The sequence below is a fragment of the Myotis yumanensis genome, unplaced genomic scaffold (genome assembly GCF_028538775.1).
Source record: "Myotis yumanensis isolate MYYU_CA2020_CCGP unplaced genomic scaffold, mMyoYum1.0.hap1 SCAF_11, whole genome shotgun sequence".
NCBI lineage: Eukaryota > Metazoa > Chordata > Mammalia > Chiroptera > Vespertilionidae > Myotis > Myotis yumanensis.
Window position 1 is genome coordinate 52,739,420 of NW_027223762.1, and position 21,015 is coordinate 52,760,434.

The 21,015-nt window shown below is 39.3% G+C and overlaps 1 protein-coding gene across 1 annotated transcript in view; it reads left to right on the forward strand.

The window, feature by feature from the left end:
- KCMF1 (potassium channel modulatory factor 1) overlaps window positions 1-21,015 on the forward strand; it is a 72,457-nt gene that overhangs the window by 35,193 nt on the left and 16,249 nt on the right. The window contains exons 2-3 of the mRNA XM_070429595.1: window positions 6,137-6,304; window positions 9,905-10,044. Coding sequence (XP_070285696.1) covers window positions 6,137-6,304; window positions 9,905-10,044 — 308 coding nt within the window. The remainder of the gene's footprint in view (window positions 1-6,136; window positions 6,305-9,904; window positions 10,045-21,015) is intronic.

Consider the following 21,015-nt stretch of genomic DNA (forward strand, 5'->3'; position numbering starts at 1 on the left):
GCCCCAACTCCCCAATCGGCCCTGCTCTGAGCCTGACAAGGGGCTGCACCTAGGGATTGGGCCTGCCCTCTGCCACCGGGGAGCGGGCCTAAGCCAGCAGGTCGTTATCTCCTGAGGGGTCCCAGACTGTGATAGGGCACAAGTGGGGCTGACGGACACTCCCCCCCACCCCCCCCCCCAGTGCACAAATTTTTGTGCACCGGGCCTCTAGTTTATATATATAAAAGGCTAATATGCTAAATCTTTGACTGGTCGCTATGATGTACACTGACCACCAGGGGGCAAACGCACAATGCAGGAGCTGCTGAGCTGCAGTGACTTGGCAGAGACGGTTCTCAGGTGACGCATCCTGAAACCAGAGAGGAGGAAGCCCAATTCCTCACGGGGCCATGCGATTCCACCGTCAGCTGTGGGTTATGTTGTTGCTGGGGCACTGATGGCCCCGAATCTGGTTTACTGCACACTTGCATTTGTGTTCCACACCCTGTACGACAGCAACTTTGCAGAGTGCCCTCTCGCACTCCAGGACCCCTCGGAGGATGTCAAAGAGCTGTTTTCGGCTTGATCCCGGCAAGCCAGGTTGAAGGGCCCCACCTGCCAGAGGGACCCCGCTCACTCTGCAAGCTCTGGTGAGGGACCATAGGAGGTTGGCTCCAGAGTATGTCCAGCCCCTCTCGCTCAGTCCCACTCCACTGGCCACCTTCTAATTAATTTCCTTTTCAATATGCACGAATCTGTGCGCCGGATCACTAGTATGTATATAAGATCTTTGGTTAAACTCTTCTCGTCCCCTTCTCCCTTCCTTCTGAGATTCTTCAGTGTGTTCCATGTTTCCATGCCTCTGGATACTATTTTATTCACCAGTTTATTTTGTTCATTAGATTTCTTGTTTATTTTGGTTTTTAGATTCAATTGTTGATATGTATTTATTGCCATTTTGTTGTTTGTATTTTTTATCTTTTTTTTCCTTCTTCCTCTTCTTAAAGAATACCCTTCAACATTTCATGTAATACTTGTGTGGTGGTGATGAACTCCTTTAGCTTTTTCTTGTCTGTGAAGCTCTTTATCTGACCTTTAATCATAAATGATAGTTTTGCTGGGTAATCTTGGTTGTAGGTGCTTGCTTTTCATCAGTTTGAATATTTCTTGTCATTCCGTCTGGCCTACAAAGTTTCTGTTGAGAAATCAGCTGACAGTCGTATGGGTACTCCCTTGTAGGTAACTAACTGCTTTTTTCTTGCTACTTTTAAGATCTCCCTTTAACACTTGGCATTATAATTATGATGTGTGTTAGTGTGGGCCTCTTTGGTTCCTCCTGTTTGCGACTCTCTCTGCTTCCTGAACTTGTAAGTCTATTTCTTTCACCAGGTAGAGAAACTTTTCTGTCATTATTTTTTCAAACATGTTTTTCAATATCTTGTTCTCCTCCTTCTGGCACCCCCATAGTGCAATATTGGTACACTTGAAGTTGTCCCAGAAGCTCCTTACACCATCTTAATATTTTTGGATTATTTTTTCTTTTTGCTCTTCTGACTGGGTGGGGTTTTTTTGTTGGTTTTTTTTCCCGGTGTCTTTTATTTTTATTTTTTAATATATTTTATTGATTTTTTACAGAGAGGAAGGGAGAGAGATAGAGTCAGAAACATCGATGAGAGAGAAACATCGATCAGCTGCCTCCTGCACACTCCCCACTGGGGATGTGCCCACAACCAAGGTACATGCCCTTGACCGGAATCGAACCTGGGACCTTTCAGTCCGCAGGCCGACGCTCTATCCACTGAGTCAAACTGGTTACGGCGTGACTGGGTGTTTTTTGCTTCTTTGTATTCCAAGTCGTTGATTTTATTCTCAGAATCCTCTACAGTTGAATTTCTGTAAATTATTCTTTATTTCAGTTAGTGTGTGCTTAATTTCTGACTGGTCTTTATATATGTCTTTGACATTCTCACTAACATCCTTGAAAGTCTCACTGAGCCCCTTGAACCTCTCATTAAGATTCCTGAGTAATCTTACAACCATTGGTTTGTACTCTGGATCCAGTAGTTTGCACACACATGTTTCTTTGTCTCCTCATTTTGGCTGCTTCTCTGTATTTGTTTCTATGTACTAGATAGAGCTGTTATGTCTCCTGGAATTGGTCAACTGGCCTTGTGTAATAGGTGTCCTGTAAGGCCCAGTGGCTCACCCTCCCCAGTCGCCTGAGCTGGGCACTCTAGGTGCACCCTGTGTGGGCTGTGTGCACAGTCTTGTTATAGTTGAGCCTTGATTGGAGTCACTGGGAGGAATTGGCCTTCAGGCCAGTTGGCTGTGAGGACCAGCTGAGTCTACAATGGAAGAGGTGCTAGCAGGACTTGCTTCAGTGGGCCTTTGGTGCTCACTAAGTCTGCCCCTTGAATGTTGCTTGTGGATGTGTAGCGTTGTAACCTGGTATGGTCTGAAGCTGTCCACCGTGTCACTGGCTTTGGGGCCTCCAGGGCGGTGCAAAGTTAGCCACTGCCTAGGGCCACCCGACAGGAGCTATAGAGGGATCTGCAGGTGGCTATTTGTATTGAGCTTGGGAGTGCCCGGGTGAGGCCCAGCTGTGAAGCAAGGCAGGCTGGTGCTAGTGCTGGGTCTTGGGCCTTTTATTGGTAGGTTTGGGGCATGCTGGCACCAGCTGCAGCTTGTTTGAGGGATTTTAGCAAAGTCTGAAGCCTGAGGCAGGACAGCTATTTTCATATGGAAAAGCTACTGCAAATAGTTGGGGCGGGGGCGGGGGGGGGGGGGGCGCTCAGGGAATCACCAGGGCAGAGAAAAGAGTATGGGCCATACTGATGGAAACTCAGATATGGCTGCCAGTCAGCCCTGCAACAGGGGAGGTCCCAGAACAGGAACAGTGACCCCTGCAAGCACCCCTGTCTGGGAGAAAGCCGAATTCCTGCCGCAATGCCAGACAATCCAGTTCCTCCCCATATGTGTCTGCGTTCGAGTTTGAGTAAGGTTGTGACCGGCTCTTTAAGAGGAACACCTGGGTCTCCAGCAGCCTCTGTGTTACTCATCCACAATCCCCACTAGTTTTTACAGCCTGTAGTTACAGGGACTGTTCTTCTCAGTTTTAGAACCCTGGGCTAGGGGTCTGGTGTGGGGCTGGGACCCCCTCCCTTGCTCCTCACAGGCAGCCTCCACAGAGACGATCTCCCTACTGATTAAAAAACAGTCACATGTGGGTGTCCGAACAGCCCGTTCCATGCCTCCACCCTTCCTACCAGTCTCGGTGTGCTTTCTTCTTTACTTCTCTAGTTGTAGGACTTCCATTCAGCCAGCTTTCAGGCAGTTCTGAATGATGGTTTTTCTGTATTTTAGTTGTAATTTTGATGTGGTTGTGGGAGGCAATGAGTACAGTTGTTTACCCATGCTGCCATCCTTGAACATTTTTTGCAGCAATATTGTTTTTCCTGATATATCACCCAGGCAAGGGAAACAAAAGAAAAGTAAACAAATAGAACTACATGAAACTAAAAAAAGTTTTCAGAGCAAAGGAAACCATCAGTAAAATGAAAAACAACCCACCAAATGGGAGACTATATTTGCCAATGATACATATGATAAGGGGTTCATTTCCAAAATTTATAAAGATCTTAATAAAACTCAACACCAAAATAACAAGTAGTCCAATTAAAACATGGGCAAAATACCTGAGTAGACACTTTCCCAAAGAGGACATACAGATGGGCAATTGACATAAAAAGATGCTCAATGTTACTAACCATCAGAGAAATGCAAATTAAAACCACCTCATGCCTGTCAGAATGGCTATCATCAATAAATCAACAAACAGCCCTAGCCAGTTTGGCTCAGTGGATAGAGCGTCAGTCTGTGGACCAAAAGTTCCCAGGTTTGATTCCAGTCAAGGGCACATACTTTGGTTGCAGGCTTTTCTTGGGACTGGGCCCTGGTTAGGGCATATGTAGGAGGCAACCAATTGATGTGTTTCTCTCACATCAGTGTTTCTATCTTTCCCTCTCTCTTCTACTCACCCTTAAAAAAAAAATCAATGGAAAAATATCCTTGGGTGAGGATTAAAAAATGAAAAAATAAATCAAAAATAAATCAACAAACAACTGTTGGTGAGGCTATAGAGAAAAGGGAACCCTCATGCACTTTTGGTGGGAATGCAGATTGGTACAGCCACTGTGGAAAGCATTATGGAATTACCTCAAAAAATAACAAATAGCCTCGCCAGTGTGGTTCAGTGGTTGAGCATCAACCCATGCACCAAGAGGTTGCTGGTTTGATTCCCAGTCAGAACACATGTCCAGGTTACTGACTGGATTCCCAGTAGGGGTTACACAGGAGGCAGTTGATTGATGTCTCACCCTCACATCCATGTTTCTTTCTCCCTCCTTTCCGCTCTCTCAAAAATCGATAAAAAACATGTTTTAGAAAAAATAAAAGTGAAACTGCATAATGAGCTAGCAGGTTCACCCTGGGAATATATCCAAAGAAAGCTGAAACACTAATTCAGAAAAATAAATGCCCACCCTTATGCTCACTGCTTCATTATTTACAGTAGCCAAGATTTGGAATCAGCCAAGTGTCCATCAGTGGATGAGTAGATAAATCTCATCAGTGGACACAATGGAATACTACTCAGTTGTAAAAAAAAGGAAATCTTACCCTTAGCAACAGCAGGGATAGACCTAGAGAGCATTATGCTAAGTTTAAATAAGTCAGTCAGAGAAAGACAAGTACCATATGTTTCATTTTTATATGGAATCTAGTGAACAAAATAAACTAACAAACAAGATAGAAACAGATTCAGAGAAGAGACTGAGAGATCAAAAGGAGGAGTGTTGTGCAGCTGGGTGAATAAGGTGAAGGGATTAAGCAAAAACATAAAAAACTCAGACACAGGCAATAGTATGGTGATTACGAGGGAAAATGGGGTGGGAGAAGGAAGAAGAAGGTATAAGGGGATATGGTGAACAAACAATATACAAATGATATAGAATTATATACCTGAAACCTATGTAATTTTATTAACCAATGTTACCCCAATACATTCATTAAAAAAGAATAAATAAAAACACATCGCAGCCAAAAAAAAAAGTGTTAAACTACTAAGGTATATATCTGATAAAAGAAAATCACCAAACTTCTAAATAATTAGGCCCAAAATATTTCTGGTATTAAACATTGAAATAAATTGAGTTGTACATACATTTAAGAACGATGAATAAAAACAAGTAGGATCATCTTTTCCAACCCACTGATTCCAGTTCAGGTTGGTCGGTGTTTGGAATCTCTCCTAGCAGCTCGGGGTACAAGGTGGGACCCGCTTCATCACAGGGCCACTCACATGAGATAGTGTAGACACTGCCAATTTACCTCACATGTACATCTTTGGGAGGTGGGAGGGAATAGAGTCCCCAGAGAAAAGCCACGCACACATGGGGAGACAGTGGTGACCCTGACACGGAATTGATTTTCTTTTTCTCATCAGCATTATAATGAAATGGAATTATTTGAGAACTTGCTATATTAGGGTCTCAGCTTTATGAGAAATTACCTGTTAGACACTCCACCTTAACAGACCTTGGGCTTTGGTTCCTATTTTTTGTCTTACAATGCTATGAAAATCTGTGCTCGGATATTTTTAGTGATTCCAGTTACCTTTTCCTCTTTCACTTGGTTTTTAACCTCTTGCTAGCTCATCAAGGCATAATTTTTTAATTAAAGGTAACATTGGTTTATAATATTATGTAAGTTTTTAGTGTACAACATTATAATTTGGTATCTGTCTACACTAGTGCATTCTCAACACCAAAAGTCTGGTTTCCATCTGTCACCATACATTTGACCCCCTTTACCCATTTCACCCACACACCTCCTTCCTTTTTGGTAACCACCCATCTGTTGCTGTATCTGTGAGTTTGGTTTTGTAACATTTTATTAAACATTTTAAGTTGTTTTCATTAAGTGTACATCAAAGTAACATATTCAACATATTTTTGGATATTCCTATATTATTTTCCTATGTTGTTTCTAGTCATTTTGGAAAGGAAATACAGGTTAAATGAGCACCTTAACAATTTATAAATGTGAAATGGAGAGTAGCCTTTTATAATTGCTAATTAATGATCTTTTTTTTTTGTAGGTGTCAGCTGTGATGCATGTTTAAAAGGAAATTTTCGAGGTCGCAGATATAAGTGTTTAATTTGCTACGATTACGATCTTTGTGCGTCTTGTTATGAAAGTGGTGCAACAACAACAAGGCATACAACTGACCACCCAATGCAGTGCATATTAACAAGGGTAGATTTTGGTACGTATTTAATAATATTTTAGTGGATTATCATTTAGAATTTTATGTGTATGTGTGTGAAGAAATAAAGGCAAAATGTTCCAAGAAATATATCCCCAACAGCATACATGAGGCTCCAAACTTATTAAAAATAACATGAATCTTTTATAAATTCTGTGTAATTCTTTTTTCTAATCATAGTTTACTTGTTTATGAAAGCCATTCAGAAACATATATAACTGACAAAATATGATACAGACGAGTGCTTCAGTAAAGAAGGAATAAAGTTAAACTGCCTGTTTTGCTAATAATACACACACACTCTTATTCTAGTTATCAGAAAAAAGATTATTCCTACAGTTGATTAGACGACATTGTCAATCCATAAGGAAAGCTATAAATGTTTCATTACTATAATTTCTTACATAGTCAGCTCTTGTTATTATCTGTCTTTTTAAATTATAATCAAAAAAGACTAGTGGGTGTTTCAGGTGGTTTTAATTTGCATTTCTTTGATGGCTAATGTGTTGACCATCTTTTCTTGTGCTTATTGGCTATTTGTGTGTGTGTGTATGTATACATACACACACACACATACTTTGGAGAAATGTCTATACAGATCCTTTGCAAATTTTTAAAATGGGGGATATATCTTTTGTCAATGAGTTTTAATAGTTCATTGTCTATTTATATACAAGTTCCTTATCAGAAATTTTGGTTTGCAGAAATTTTCTTCCATTCCGTGGGTTGTCTTCACTTTCTTGATGATGTGTTTTGAAGCACAAAAGTTTTAATTTTGTTGATGTCCAATTTATCTGTTGTTGTTTTTTCCCTTACGTTATGCTTTTGGTGTCATAACTAGGAAACATATTGCCTAATTCAAGATCACAAAAATTTAAAACTATTTTCTTCTAAGAGTTTTGTAGTTTTAGCTTTTATATTTAGATCTTTGATCCACTTTGATTTAATTTTTATAAATGGAATGAGAAAGAGGTTTAATTTTATTCTTTGGCATATGGATATTCAGTTCTCCCATCATCATTTGTTGAAAAGACAATTCTTTACCCAATGAAATATGTCTTGGCATTCTTATTGAAAATCAGTTGTCCGGGATAGGGGGAAATAGAGTGATGTTGGTCAAAGGGTACAAAGTTTTGTTATGCAAGATGAATAAGTTCTAGAGATGAATAAATTCTAATGCATAGCATGATGACCATAGTTAGCCATATTGTATTCTATATCAGCAAACACACACATACACAATGGTAACTATGTAGAGTTGGAAGATATGTTAATTAGGTTGATTGTGGTGATCTTTCCATAGTATAAATAATCAAAACATCAAGTTGTAACCATTAATATATATAATTTTTATATGTCAAAGATATCTCGATAATGCTATTAAAAAAGTTGATCATAAATGTGTTTATTTCTAGACTCTCAAGCAATTTCATTGATTTATGTGTCTATCTTTACACCTGTACCACGGTGTCTTGATAACAAGCTTTGTAGTATGCTTTGAAATCAAGAAGTGTGAGTCACCTTTGTTGTTCTTCAAGATTATTTTAGGTATCCTAGATCCCTTGAGTTTCCGTGTAAGTTTTGGATCAGTTTGTCAAATTTCTGCAAGGAAGCCAACAGGAATTTTGATAGAGATTGTTTTGAATCTGTAGATCAGTTGGGAGAGTAATGATATTAAATCTCTCAGTCCATGAACATGGAATCTCTTTCCATTTACTTAGTTATCAAAGAATAAGTTTTATGCTTTCATTAAATATATTTCTAAGAATTATTTTTGCTATTGTACATGGAATTTTTAAATTTTTATTTAGACACACACACACATACACACACACTAGAGGCCCATTGCACGAAATTCGTGCACAGGTAGGGTCCCTAGATCTGGCCAGCGATCAGGGCCCATCGGGGCCTTCCTTCATTCCGTGCTACCCCCTGGTGGTCAGCGCATGTCATAGCAAGCATTCAAACTCCTGAGGGGACAATTTGGTTATTAGCCTTTTGTCATAGAGGATTTTTACTGCAAGTATATAGAACAACAATTGGTTTTTGTATATAGAACTTGTGTACTGTGATGTTACTGAACTCATTTATTACTTCTAATAGTTTTATAGTGGATTCCTTAGGGTTTGGGAGGAATTCATCTGCTATTAGAGGTAGTTTTACTTCTTCCTTTCCATCTGGATGGCTTTCATGGCACTTTCTTGCCTAGATTTTTAGTAAAGTATTAAATAGAAATGGCAAGAGTGGACCATTCTTATCGTTTCTGGATTTTGTTGGAGGGGGTGGGTGGGCGGGTGTGGGAAGGGATAGCCAGTCTTTCACCAGTCTGATGTTAGCTGTGCCTTTTTTGTAGATGCCCTTTAACAGGTGAGGAAATTTTTTATATATTTATTCTCACTATCCCAAATTTAACTGACAAGTCTTATGCACATAATAAATGGTCAGTGTATATGTTGTGGATACATACTTTTAAGATAGTCTAAATCTCCCTAAAAATTGACTAACAAATTAATCATGTAGTGAACACTTCCTTCCATTTTCTAGTCTCACAAAAATGGTCCTGTCCTCTTAAATTAGGCATTTGTTTCATGTTAAAAAATGAGATAGTTCTTTGTAATGAAGTGACATAACCTATTAAATATACTTTCAGTTACATTTTGTGTACTGCTTATGGAGGAAAATAGACTTATTCCTTGAGATGTATTAATGAGGCAAACAGATTATTCCCACAGATTCTCACTGAGTGGTTGGTTCTTCACTAACTGAGTTGAGCAGAGTATGTTAACGATAGTGTCCAAGTTAGCATTGCAAGAACTGAATGCCGAGGATCCTTACTGCTTGTAAGAATGGTATATGATGAAACTGCCTCTGGGAGTTGGCATATTGATCATGGTCATCTGCTCCTTTCCTCTGAGCATTTGTGTTCTTGTATATAATACACCCTGATGATTTCTTTGTGGTGACATTGGTGCTGCCACAGTATATACAGAAAAAAATTAATTGCAATAAAATTAGAACCAAGTCCTGGCCAGGTAGCTCAGTTGGTTATCATGTCATCCTGATATGCCAAGGTTGTGAGTTTGATCCCTGATCCCAGGGCACTTACAAGAATCAACCAATAGATACATAGATAAGTGGAACAACAAACCTACCTCTCTCTCTCTTTTTCTCTCTCTTTTTCGGTCTCAGTAATTAAAATTTAAAATAAAATTAGAACCAGATGTGAAATGAGAGATGTTTTAACATTAATGAAGGGATTGAAAAGCTCTTTGCTTTATTTTTGTCTTATGGCTGTACTGTCTATATGGAGAAGGAATTGGAGGGCTGTCATGGAATCCTTGAGAGAGTAAGGATATTGCAAATATAAACAGGGAGGCACCTAAGCACACATTAACAGTGAATTTATTGGCGAAGATTTTAGGCACACCTTTTTTTTTTTTTTTTTTAATATCATTGCAAATACTTTTTCACATTCAGTCGATTGCCATTTTTTTAAGGCACATTTCAAAAAAAAAAAACTTTTGTACCATATGATTGCATTCTTATATTTTAAAAAAAACTAATAATTCTTTCTCAGTGCAATTCCACTTTATTTTTCAGATTTGTACTATGGTGGGGAAGCTTTCTCTGTAGAACAGCCACAGTCTTTTACTTGTCCCTATTGTGGAAAAATGGGCTATACGGAGACATCTCTTCAAGAACATGTTACGTCTGAACACGCAGAAACATCAACAGAAGTGGTAAGTAGAACAGCCTCGTGTCTAAAATGATGGGGTTAAGTAAGTTATTTCTAATATAAATAAAGCTAGGTCACTATCATGTACTTTCTCCTAAGTTTGCATAGTAATTATTAAAATTATATATATGTATATCTTTTTTTAAAGTTGTCTTTTTTTAAAATATATTTTTATTGATTTCAGAGGAAGAGGGAGGGAGAGAGAGATAGAAACATCAGTGATGAGAATCATTGATCAGCTGCCTCCTGCACACGCCCCCTACTGGGGATCGAGCCCACAACCTGGGCATGTGCCCTGACCAGGAATCGAACCCAGGATCCTTCAGTCCACAGGCCGACACTCTACCCACTGAGCCAAACCAGCGAGGGCTAAAATTATATTTTAATAGCAAATTTTATACAGCTTAGGAAGCAGCATATGTTCAAAATAATGCCCCTCATTTGTCCATACTCTTCATTCACATTTGCTGGAAGCAAAGTGTAGATTTTTCACCAAATTCAGGAGCCTTCAGGAAATAAATGCATTTTGAAAAGATTAAAAGCATGTCAACCTGCCACACATCTCTTTTTATAGTATTCTTGCTACCTGCCTCATTTTTCTTCTGTAAGGAAATCTTCACATGGAAATTTAAAAATCTTTGGTTATGTATTAAGTAGTAATCCATTATCACATCTCACTGACTTTACTGTACTTGGTTTTCTTCCGATTAAATCTCTTGCTTCATAGCACAAAGCTCTGAGGTCCCTAGAAGTTCCTTGCACTCTGATCTTTTCCAGTACCTAAAAGCCAGAGACTCAGAATAATACACAAAGCAAGTCTTGCCTCGAAAGCTTTTTAGGTATTTTACTTGATGTGATTCAGCATATATCCAACTTCAAGAGATGATAAAGTGCACCCAGAGGAGTCCTCTTCCCCCCTTTACTGTTGGTAATAATAAAGAGGTAAGAGATGGAACAGTAGGTGTGTGATTTGGAGGATTTTGGCACAAGCAGTTACACACTGCATCAGCTAATAACCCCCTAAATGCACTCAAAACAAGTTAACTAAAACTGAAGAGAAATAAAGAAGTGTCCAAGGACATGCAGCTAGTAAGGGGCAGAGCCAGGTATTTGAACTCACCCAGAGTCCCTCTGGGTTATAGAGTCTCTACTTAACCAATGTCCTCTATCTCCATTACAGCTCTGCTGTGAACAATAGAGGTTCACTTTCATTCCCATTTACATTGCTGGTTTGATGCCCAAAGTTGTTAAAGTTTTATCATTCAAACAGTTGGTAGTCCTCAAGCCCACTTTTACTATCTGATGACTCAGAAATGCTCTTATTTTGCATGTTGGGAAGCCTGAGAACACAGTTGTCACATTTCACTACTGTTCTTAATTCATTCTTTTTATTCTGTCAAGGTGACTTTGCTTCCTTTTGTACAGTCCCAGACACCAGGGTGAAGAATGTTGACTGGGTTGCATCTTCATTCTGGTTGCTGTGGAAAACTTGAAATAAGTTCTCCTTGATTTAATTTCTGCCAGGTGTGGTCCTTTATTTACCTAGATACAGTTATGGAGAGATTTCCCTTATTATAAACTAGGCATTCTTAAAATCAGTATAGCCCACAGGCCCTAATACACTCTCACCACCCCACAGATGGGGTGCTCAGTTTTTCATATCCAAAATTGGAGAATACGGTGGAAATTTAAGTCCTGTCTATAAAGGAAAAGCTAATTACTCATTTGTTTAAAATAAGAGTTAGCCCTCGCTGATTTGGCTCCGTGGATAGAGTGTTGGCCTGCAGACTGAAGGGTTCGATTCCAGTCAAGGGCACATGTCTGGGTTGTGGGTTTGGTCCAACGTGCAGAAGGCAGCCAATCAATGATTCCCTCTCATCATTGATGTTTCTATCTCTTCCTTCCTCTCCCTTCCTCTCTGAAATCAATAAAAATATATTTAAAAAAATAAAATAAAATATGAGTTAGTTCCTGAAAGTAAATACAATTTTATACTCCTCTATACCGGATACAGTTTGAAAGTTAATTACTGACCATGTACAAATGGTCTTGTGGCCTGGCTCACATAGTGTGTCCAGTTACATGCCTTCATTAAGTTCCACATGTTTGGAACACAGCTCCAGGCAGTGTCTATCCTATTTTTCATATTGATATTTGTGGAATATTTTAAGGATTCCCCTCCCCCCCCCCCCCGCCCCCTTCTTATCAGCTCTTAGTCTGCATGAGCACTGACTGCATCTACCTCTATTCCCACGCATAACAAACCCAGACATTTCAAAGTGGAAAGTGGTAAGCAGCCCTGCTGGTGTGGCTTATTTGGTTGTCCATCGTCCCCTGCACCAAAAGGCTTCCAGTTCGATTCCAGTCAGGACACATGCCCAGGTTGTGAGCTCAATCTCTGGTGGGGGGTGTGCAGGAGGCAGCCGATTTATGTTTCTTTCTCATATCAGTGCTTCTCTCTCTCTCTCTCTCTCTCTCTCTCTCTCTCTCTCTCTCCCCTCCCTTCTTCTCTCTCTAAAATATAAATATATTTTAGCCCTTGCTGGTGTGACTCTGTGGTTAGAGCGTTGGTCCATGCACCAAAGGGTCATGGGTTTGAATCCTGGCCAAGGGCACTTACTTGGGTTGCAGGCTCAATCCCCAGCCCCAACTGGGGCATATGCAGGAGACAACCAATCGATCTTTCTCTCTCTCCCTCTCCCTCTCCCTCTCCCTCTCCCCCTTCCCCTTCTCCTCCCCCTCTTCCTCTCTTCTCCTTCCCTCTTTTCCACTCTCTTTAAAAAATCTATGGAAAAAATATTTATCATTGGGTGAGGATTAAAAATATATATTTTTAAAATGATAAGCAGACATGAATCTTTGAAATGAAGGTGCAAGGATCTTCTTTGAGACATGTAAGTCATTTCCTAGGTCCAGGGTGGTATTGAGCAGCTACACTGCGTAACAGCTTACTGACTAGCGTCCATTCTGAAGGACTGGTGCCTATGCCACACCAGTTAAATCTTTATTTATATATGTATATGTATGTGTGTGTGTGTGTGTGTGTGTGTGTGTGTGTGTATACACACACACACACACACACACACATTATTGATTTCAGAGAGAGGAAGGGAGAGAGAAACATCAATGATGAGAGAACCATTAATTGGCTGCCTTCTTCACGCCCCCTTCTGGGGATTGAGCCCAAAACCCAGGCTTGAGCCCTTGACCAGAATCGAACCCAGGACCCTTTAGTCCGCAGGCTGACGCTCTATCCACTAAGCCAAACCAGCTAGGGCAGTTGTTAAGTATTTTGAATGCCTTTTGTATATATGTGAAGCATATTATCAGCTCTAATATGTTAGTTATATGTAAGTGTCCAGGTGATACTACGCATTGGCCAGTTTGGCTCAGTGGATAGAGTGTTGGTCTGCAGATTGAAGGGTCCCGGGTTCGATTCCAGTCAAGGGCACATGCCCGGATTGTGGGCTTGATCCCTGGTAAGGGGCCTGCAGAAGGCAGCCAATCAGTGATGTTTCTGTCTTTCTCATCATTGATATTTCTATCTCTCCCTCTTCCATTCTCTCTAACAGCAATAAAAATATATTTATTTAAATAAATAAATAAATGTCCAGGTGGTATTACTATGGGTCCCCTCTCACCCCACCCCCAATATTTGGCAAAGTCAGGGTTAATCAGACATTTTGAATTCTGGAGTTTGAGTGACTCATGTCATTTTGGTGATTCTTATCTCCTTTTCTGTTCTTATTTACATTTTTGTTTCTAAATGCTCAATTTGTTACTTTGCTTTGTCCCTGTGTTTCCCGCCTACGTCCTCTAGAGTCTATAGACCATCACTTTGTACCTCTCTACAGGATTTAAGGATCTCACTCCTCTAACCATTTAAAACCACTTGGAACACCTAGGGGCAAGAGGACATACTACTGCAGATATTGCTGTCAGCATTAGTAAGAATTTACTGGTACCTGACATAGCTAGCAAGAAAGCCTACTGAAGGTTAATTTTGAAAACAACTTTGTTGTCCTTGTCTTATTTCTGTTTCCCTTTTCAGCGAGGGACTCTAAGACCCAACTTGAAGATTTTCCTTTCTTCTTAGGATTATTGTAAGATTACTCACGAGGTTTTTGATTTTGATAGTATGACATCTGACATAGAATGCATAGTGAAGGTGATTACCAGTTAAAAATTTAAAAAGCAGATTGGGTATAGTCTCAGGAGTCTTTATATAAATACCAAATATAAACAATGTGATTTTGAAATTAAGTACAAGTTCTTAAAAACCCTCATAGTTATCATGAGATTTGGTAGATCGGGACAACTAACTGGATTTTGATTGTGGAAAGAATTGAAGGAAGTAGCACTGTATGTAATTATCGAAATCCATCAACCTGGTAGTAAAAGTGAACAATAGAGGTCAAACTGGGTTGCAGATAGGAGGGATTTAGTTTGGGTTGTGAAAGAAACATGGTGGGAAAACTTTTGTTTAAGCATAAAGGACATTAAGAGTGACTCCTACAATTTTTCTTAGATCTTGCATTTGAGCTGATTTGTCCTTTAGCTAATTAGAAAGCCTTCAGAGTTTTTTGTTTTTAAATGGAACGTGCCTTTACCTTTAATTATGTGTAATTAATCTTTCAATTCTTTGTTTATTAAATTTCTTGCAATTTATGTAAAGAACATTATGCTTATAAAGTAAAAGCACGTTTTGGTTTACCAACATTTTTTTTCTCAGTTCTAGAAGTCTATGTTATATTATTTTGTCCATAGTTAGTAACAGTCTTCTAATAGTTCACTACTGGGAACTCTTGCTTTCTATTTTTTATTTAATTTATTTGCTCTTTGTTTTCATTACTCTCCAGAAAAGGGTGAGAGGAGGGGTGGCTCCTACTTTTATAGGTGCTTCATATATGTTAATGAGACATTCCTCCCTTTTTAATGAAGACCAAGATGTGTTTTTAACAAATTGAGTTTAATATTTAAATAGCATGGTAGTCTTTTGTTCCAATTATAGTAATTTGATAAGAAATAAAAATCAAGGAGAACAATTATTTTGAAATTTTCCACAATCTGAATTGAGACAATTTTATTTTGAATGATAAATTTTATGGAGAAAAACGTTGGCATAAAAGGACATACAAATCTTTTTTAATGATTTATAATAATCAGTTTTAGCAGATAATGTGTTTAATTTTTTTACTGATTTGAGAGAGAAACATTGATTTGTTCTACTTATTTATGCATTAACTGGTTAGTTCTTATATGTGCCTTGGCTGGTGATCGAACCCACAACCTTGGCGTATTGACCCGGCCAGGGCACATGTGTTTAATATTTAAACAGTTGTTTGAGTGTCAAGTAAAAGGAGCCATAGGGACAGAATAGAAATTATCATCATCGTTATGACATTTTGTTTATAAACAATTAGATGCATTTGATCTATTTTCTCAACACATGTTTCCTTATTAGGTGCGATAATAGTGGAGTGAACCATAATTTTTCTAAATATTATAATTACCTATTTACCCATATAATCAGGTTATCAGGAAAGGTAACATTTAAAACCAAAGACACATTAAAAGAAAAAAAAAATAGGCTTTGATTGTTATTGCTTGTATTTTTTTTTTAATCAAAGAATGCAGTTGGATGCTGTCTGCTCTTCTGTGAACAAAGGTACTTTATTTAATAATATGGAGAAACCGGATTTGAAAAATACAGTTGCGACAGGCAATCATATTGCCATTACTCAACTGTACGTATTCAGCTAGAAAGATTATAGATCATCAGGATGTGTTGCCTTTACTATTTGTGCTTTTCATTACTTTTTTAAAAAATATATTATTACTGATTTCAGAGAGGAAGGAAGAGGGAGAGAAAGAAACATCGATGGCCCTGACCAGTTTGGCTCAGTGGATAGAGCATCGGCCTGCAGACTCAAAGGTCCCAGGTTCGATTCCAGTCAAGGGCATGTACCTTGGTTGCGGGCACATCCCCAGTAGGGGGTGTGCAAGAGGCAGCTGATCCATGTTTCTCTCTCATTGATGTTTCTAACTCTATCCCTCTCCCTTCCTCTCTGTAAAAAAAAAAAAAAGAAAGAAACATCGATGATGAGAGAGAATCATTGATCGGCTGCCTCCTGCACCACCCCTAACTGGTGATTGAGCTGGACCTCCTGGTTCAGAGGTCAACACTCAACCAGTGAGCCACACCGGCCGGGCCTTTTCATTACACTCAAAACACTTTCTATTTTATAGCTCACTTTTTTCTATCTTTAGAATTTGGCTATCTTTGCATAGTTTTTTAATAGTAGTTATTTTGAGCCCATTTACTTATTTAAAATCAGATAGTTGTACTTTGGATTTTAAGGGTGATACCATTAGTATATCAGCAGACTACTTAGTTGATAGCAGAGAAGGAAAGATAAGAGGCGCTTTGGATAGTTCAGATTTGTTCTGGGATAATCCTATGTATATGTGTCATGATACTTGTAGAGATGCGTCTATAAGAAATCAGTTTCTTAAGATGCTATGAAAATCAAAAGGGGAATCACTGAGATTATCATGAAAATGAGGTAATAGTAGCTCTTTCAGAAAGGTGTCTGTGCCTACTATTGAAAGTATGTTGTTATCTCTGGGTAGGGTTTTCATTACTCCTACTTTCCTCTGTTGAATTGAAATCCTGCAGGGGAAGGAGAACAGGCAGTTTTCAGAATGGGAAGAGCACGTGAAGTGAAAGGAAGTGCTATGGAGAGAGCAGTAGGTGGTAGAGATATTCATTTTGAATTCCTTTTTCTTTGGCCACTGGCCTGTTTCTTTTTTCTCCTATGAAATACTGGTTTGTATAGTTCCATGTCCAGATAGTTAATTTCAACTTGGTGCATAGAATGTTTTGCAGGGCCTGCAGGAAGATTTGTCGGGAGGGTAGGATAAAGTAAAGAAGGAAGCTCTCTGGCAATTGTTGGCAAAATATAAGGTAGCGCAGAGTTCTTTATGTACTTTCGAGCCTTCCCTCCTCCTACCACCCCTTTCCCCACTGTGCCCCTCGCATTTAAAAATAAAATAAACTGGTTAGGAAAATTATTTTCAGATGCCAATCTTGTATTCAAAGTGAAGTCATTCTTTCTAAGAAACCCTACTGCACGCCACCTCACTGAACAAGCTACCTGGAGGAGAGGAGCATGCACCCTCTGTCCTCACCAGGCTCTGATTTGTAACGACCGTGTAAACAGCATAGCGCCACCAGCTTAGGGGGAGCTCATCTCTGGTTCTTCACTAAAATTGTTGCTGGCCCTTGGGCACTGCCTCCATTCCTGTTCCCCTGCCACATGCTGTTCTAATTGACACCATTAAGCAATAAGTGGTTCCCATTTCCCTTTCTTAAGTCCACAGATAGAATACCCAGCTTACCCCAGGGAAGACAGAAGAGGAAATCCTTACATTGGGTTTTCTTCTAGGAGAGCACGGTGCTCACATTTAGAGAATTGTGGGAAGTCAAGCTCCGGCTCTTTTGGAGTTACTTATTTATTTTTAAAAATATTTTTAATTGATTTTAGAGATAAAGGGAGAGAGAGAGAGAAACATCAGTGATGAGAGAGAATCATAGATTGACTGTTTCCTGCATGCCCCATACTAGGGATCAAGCCCACAACCAGGCATGTGCCCTGACCGAGAATCATTGAACTATAGCTTCCTGGTTCACAGGTCAACACTCAACCACTAAGCCATGTGGGTGGGCTAGAGTTATTTTTTATTGCGGCTAAATATGTTACTTCAAGGTTTGTGAATCCCAGAACATCAACATACACATATAATTTACGTTTCTGTCCACAAAACATGTTTAAAAGAAAATCTTAATTACTTAGGACTTTAAATCAAGCATAACATGTAAGGAAAATTAAAAACTTTTGTCTATAACAAAGACCACTGAATTTCTAAATGCTAACTCTCTAAAAGCAGGTGACAGATGCAACCTCAGCATTATATGGGGAAAATGGAACTGAGGAAAAAAACAAAACTTTATATGAATTAATTCATATTTAATCATAAGTAAATTTCAGTGTTCCACTGCAACAACAGAAAATTAGAATACTATTGAGTTGAACAGTGTACTTACTCAAATCTTGTAAGGACCTGTATCTGTTTTGGCAAAATGGATGGTTACAGTGGCAGTAGATGGAGAGATAGTTGTTATGGGAAATAAATTGAGTCTGCCAAGTGAGACCAGATAATAGAGAACGTTTAAAACCAGAATATTTTTCCACTTGGTTTGGTGAACAATAAAGAGACATTTGACACCTATACAGAGGAATGGCATGACTTTCTTCACCATCATGCCACCTAGGCTGTCATTGGGAAGGGACGCATGGTAGGGTTCCAGGGATTCTGTGGTCCTTTTGAAACAGGATGAACCTAACATAATGATTATGTGAAAGAACATGGATCAAAAAAGGATAGAAACTGCAAAGAAGCTGTGCTGCCTGTTATAAGATCATGGTTGCCAGAAAAATGATACATCAAACATTTGGTGTTTCCAGAAAGTAACAATATGAGGTGATGTAGTGAAATCACAACTTTTGTGTGCTGTTGTTTTTAATTCCAGTTTCTAGTTATCTTTTTAAATATATTTTTATTGATTTCAGAGAGGAAGGGAGAGGAAGAGAGAGAGAGAGATAGAAACATCAATGATGAGAGAGAACCATTGATTGGTTGCCTCCTGCACACCACATACTGGGGATGGAGCCCGCAACACCTGGCATGTGGCCTTGACCAGAATTGAACCCGAGACCCCCTCAGTCTGCAGGCCGACACTCCATCCACTGGTCCAAACCAGCTAGGGCTGAAATCACAACTTTTTTAAAAAACATTTTTATTGTGATATAATTGACATATAACATTATATTTGTTTCAGATGTACAACATGATTCAGTTATTTCTGTACATTGCAAAATGATCACCACCATAAGTCTAGTTAACATCTAACACCACACCGAGCTACAAATTTGTTTTTCTTTTTTTATATATATAGTCCCTCATTTTTCCCTCTTAACCCTCCTCCACCCAGACCCTATCACCCCTAGGCCCTCACCACCCTGTTGTCTGTGTCCACGGCTATACATATAAGTATCTAAGTTTGAAATCACAACTTTTGAACAGATATTCTCTAAAGGAAAATGTTTCTCATAAACCTAAAACTAGTCGCTTAAAAGAAAGGAGTTTATCAAGTTTGTGCTCCCAAAACTGAGTCAAGAACTGCCAATTGCCAAGACAGGTATTTCACTTAAGGTGTTTGTTGTTAACACAGCATGACGTCCCAGAGTTGAAGGGCAGTTCATATGGTCTGAGAGGACGATGCATCAAAATGAATTGGCATGCTTTTGGTGAAAGGACAGTCTCTGCATAATGCTGCAGGCTAGCTTCCGTTCAAGCCAGGCAATAGGGACAGGCGTGATAGGCCTGATAGGCAGTTTTAAAAAATGTATTTTTTTTTAGCAGTGGAGGGCAAGAAACGTGTTATGAAGCCTATCCAAAAAGAAAAGGAAAGAGAAAAGAACTCATCACATGGAACTTAACTCTTCCTCTGTTGTTTTTAAAGCTCTAAACAGTACCTAGAGCAAGGATGCTGTCTGGTGGGGAATGTGAGTTCAAGAAAGGCTGGAGGAAATCTCACCTGGCTTTAGACGTTAATGAAATGATGCTTAAAAACAAAAGCCATGCATGCTGACTTTAGATTATTTTTGTGTTTGTGTGGACATGGCCTGTCTCAAAGGAAAAGTTTTGCAAGTTAAGTAGAGACTTAGCATTTATATGGGGACTTTAAGAGGTTTGTTCTAGACATTGGTAATCACCTGTATGAAGAATCTGCACTGACTGGTTGCTGGCTGTGAATCATAAACTGGGACCACATGGGAAAGTGGAAACTCCAGTATGTTCTAAGCATGGGATCTCAGTACATTGGTAAAGGCTTCCAAATGGGTTGCAGATAAAAAGCAGGACTGATGCTGCCCTTCGGTGGCAAGGTGGAGCGCAGGGGAAGACGAGCAATAGCAAAGACAGTGTGTGAGGATGGGGTAATAACGGTAACATCTGGTGTTTCATACACAGGGTAAGTATTTAGTTTTCAGGTCCATTGTATATTTAAGCTGTAGTTGCCTGATTTATTCAGTTATAAGATAACTGGGACCCTTGTCAAAAATACAGAATCTTGAAACTCCTAGACTCAGTTTCCAGGAAGGAGCCTGGGAAACTATATTTTTAAAAATCTGCAGTCAAATTTAGGAAACACTGACTTAAGCCAATTCAGTAAGCCTTAATGTTGACAAGTTGTTATAATTTTAAGTTAATTTGTTATATAAAATTTTCTTGTTCGAGAAATAGGCATTACTATATCATATGGCAGAAGTATAATAAATATTAATGTTGACATACTCATAATTTTAGAGTCAGTAGCTTATCCTTTGTGTGGAATTTTGCTGTCCTGTATAAGGATTAGGTACCATCATGTGAACGTAAGACACACTCAAGACTAAGCAGTATTTGTGATCCTGAATGTCAAGGGTGGTGTTTGGTCTGCCCCTCTCTCCCCCACCTCTTCCCTGTTTTTCCTGCCCTGTTTTGTTCTTGTTTTTCTTCTTGTTCCCTCCATTACTTCTCAGAGAGTACAACCTGCCCTGGCCGGTTTTGCTCAGTGGTTAGAGCAGTCGTGGGCAAACCGGCCCACGGGCCGGATCCGGCCCGTTTGAAAGGAATAAAACTTAAAAAAAAAAAAAAAAAGACCGTACCCTTTTATGTAATGATGTTTACTTTGAATTTATATTAGTTCACACAAACACTCCATCCATGCTTTTGTTCCGGCCCTCCGGTCCAGTTTAAGAACCCATTGTGGCCCTCGAGTCAAAAAGTTTGCCCACCCCTGGGTTAGAGTGTCAACCCGAGGACCATCGGGTCTTGGGTTCGATTCCTGGTCAACAGCAATGTGCCTTGG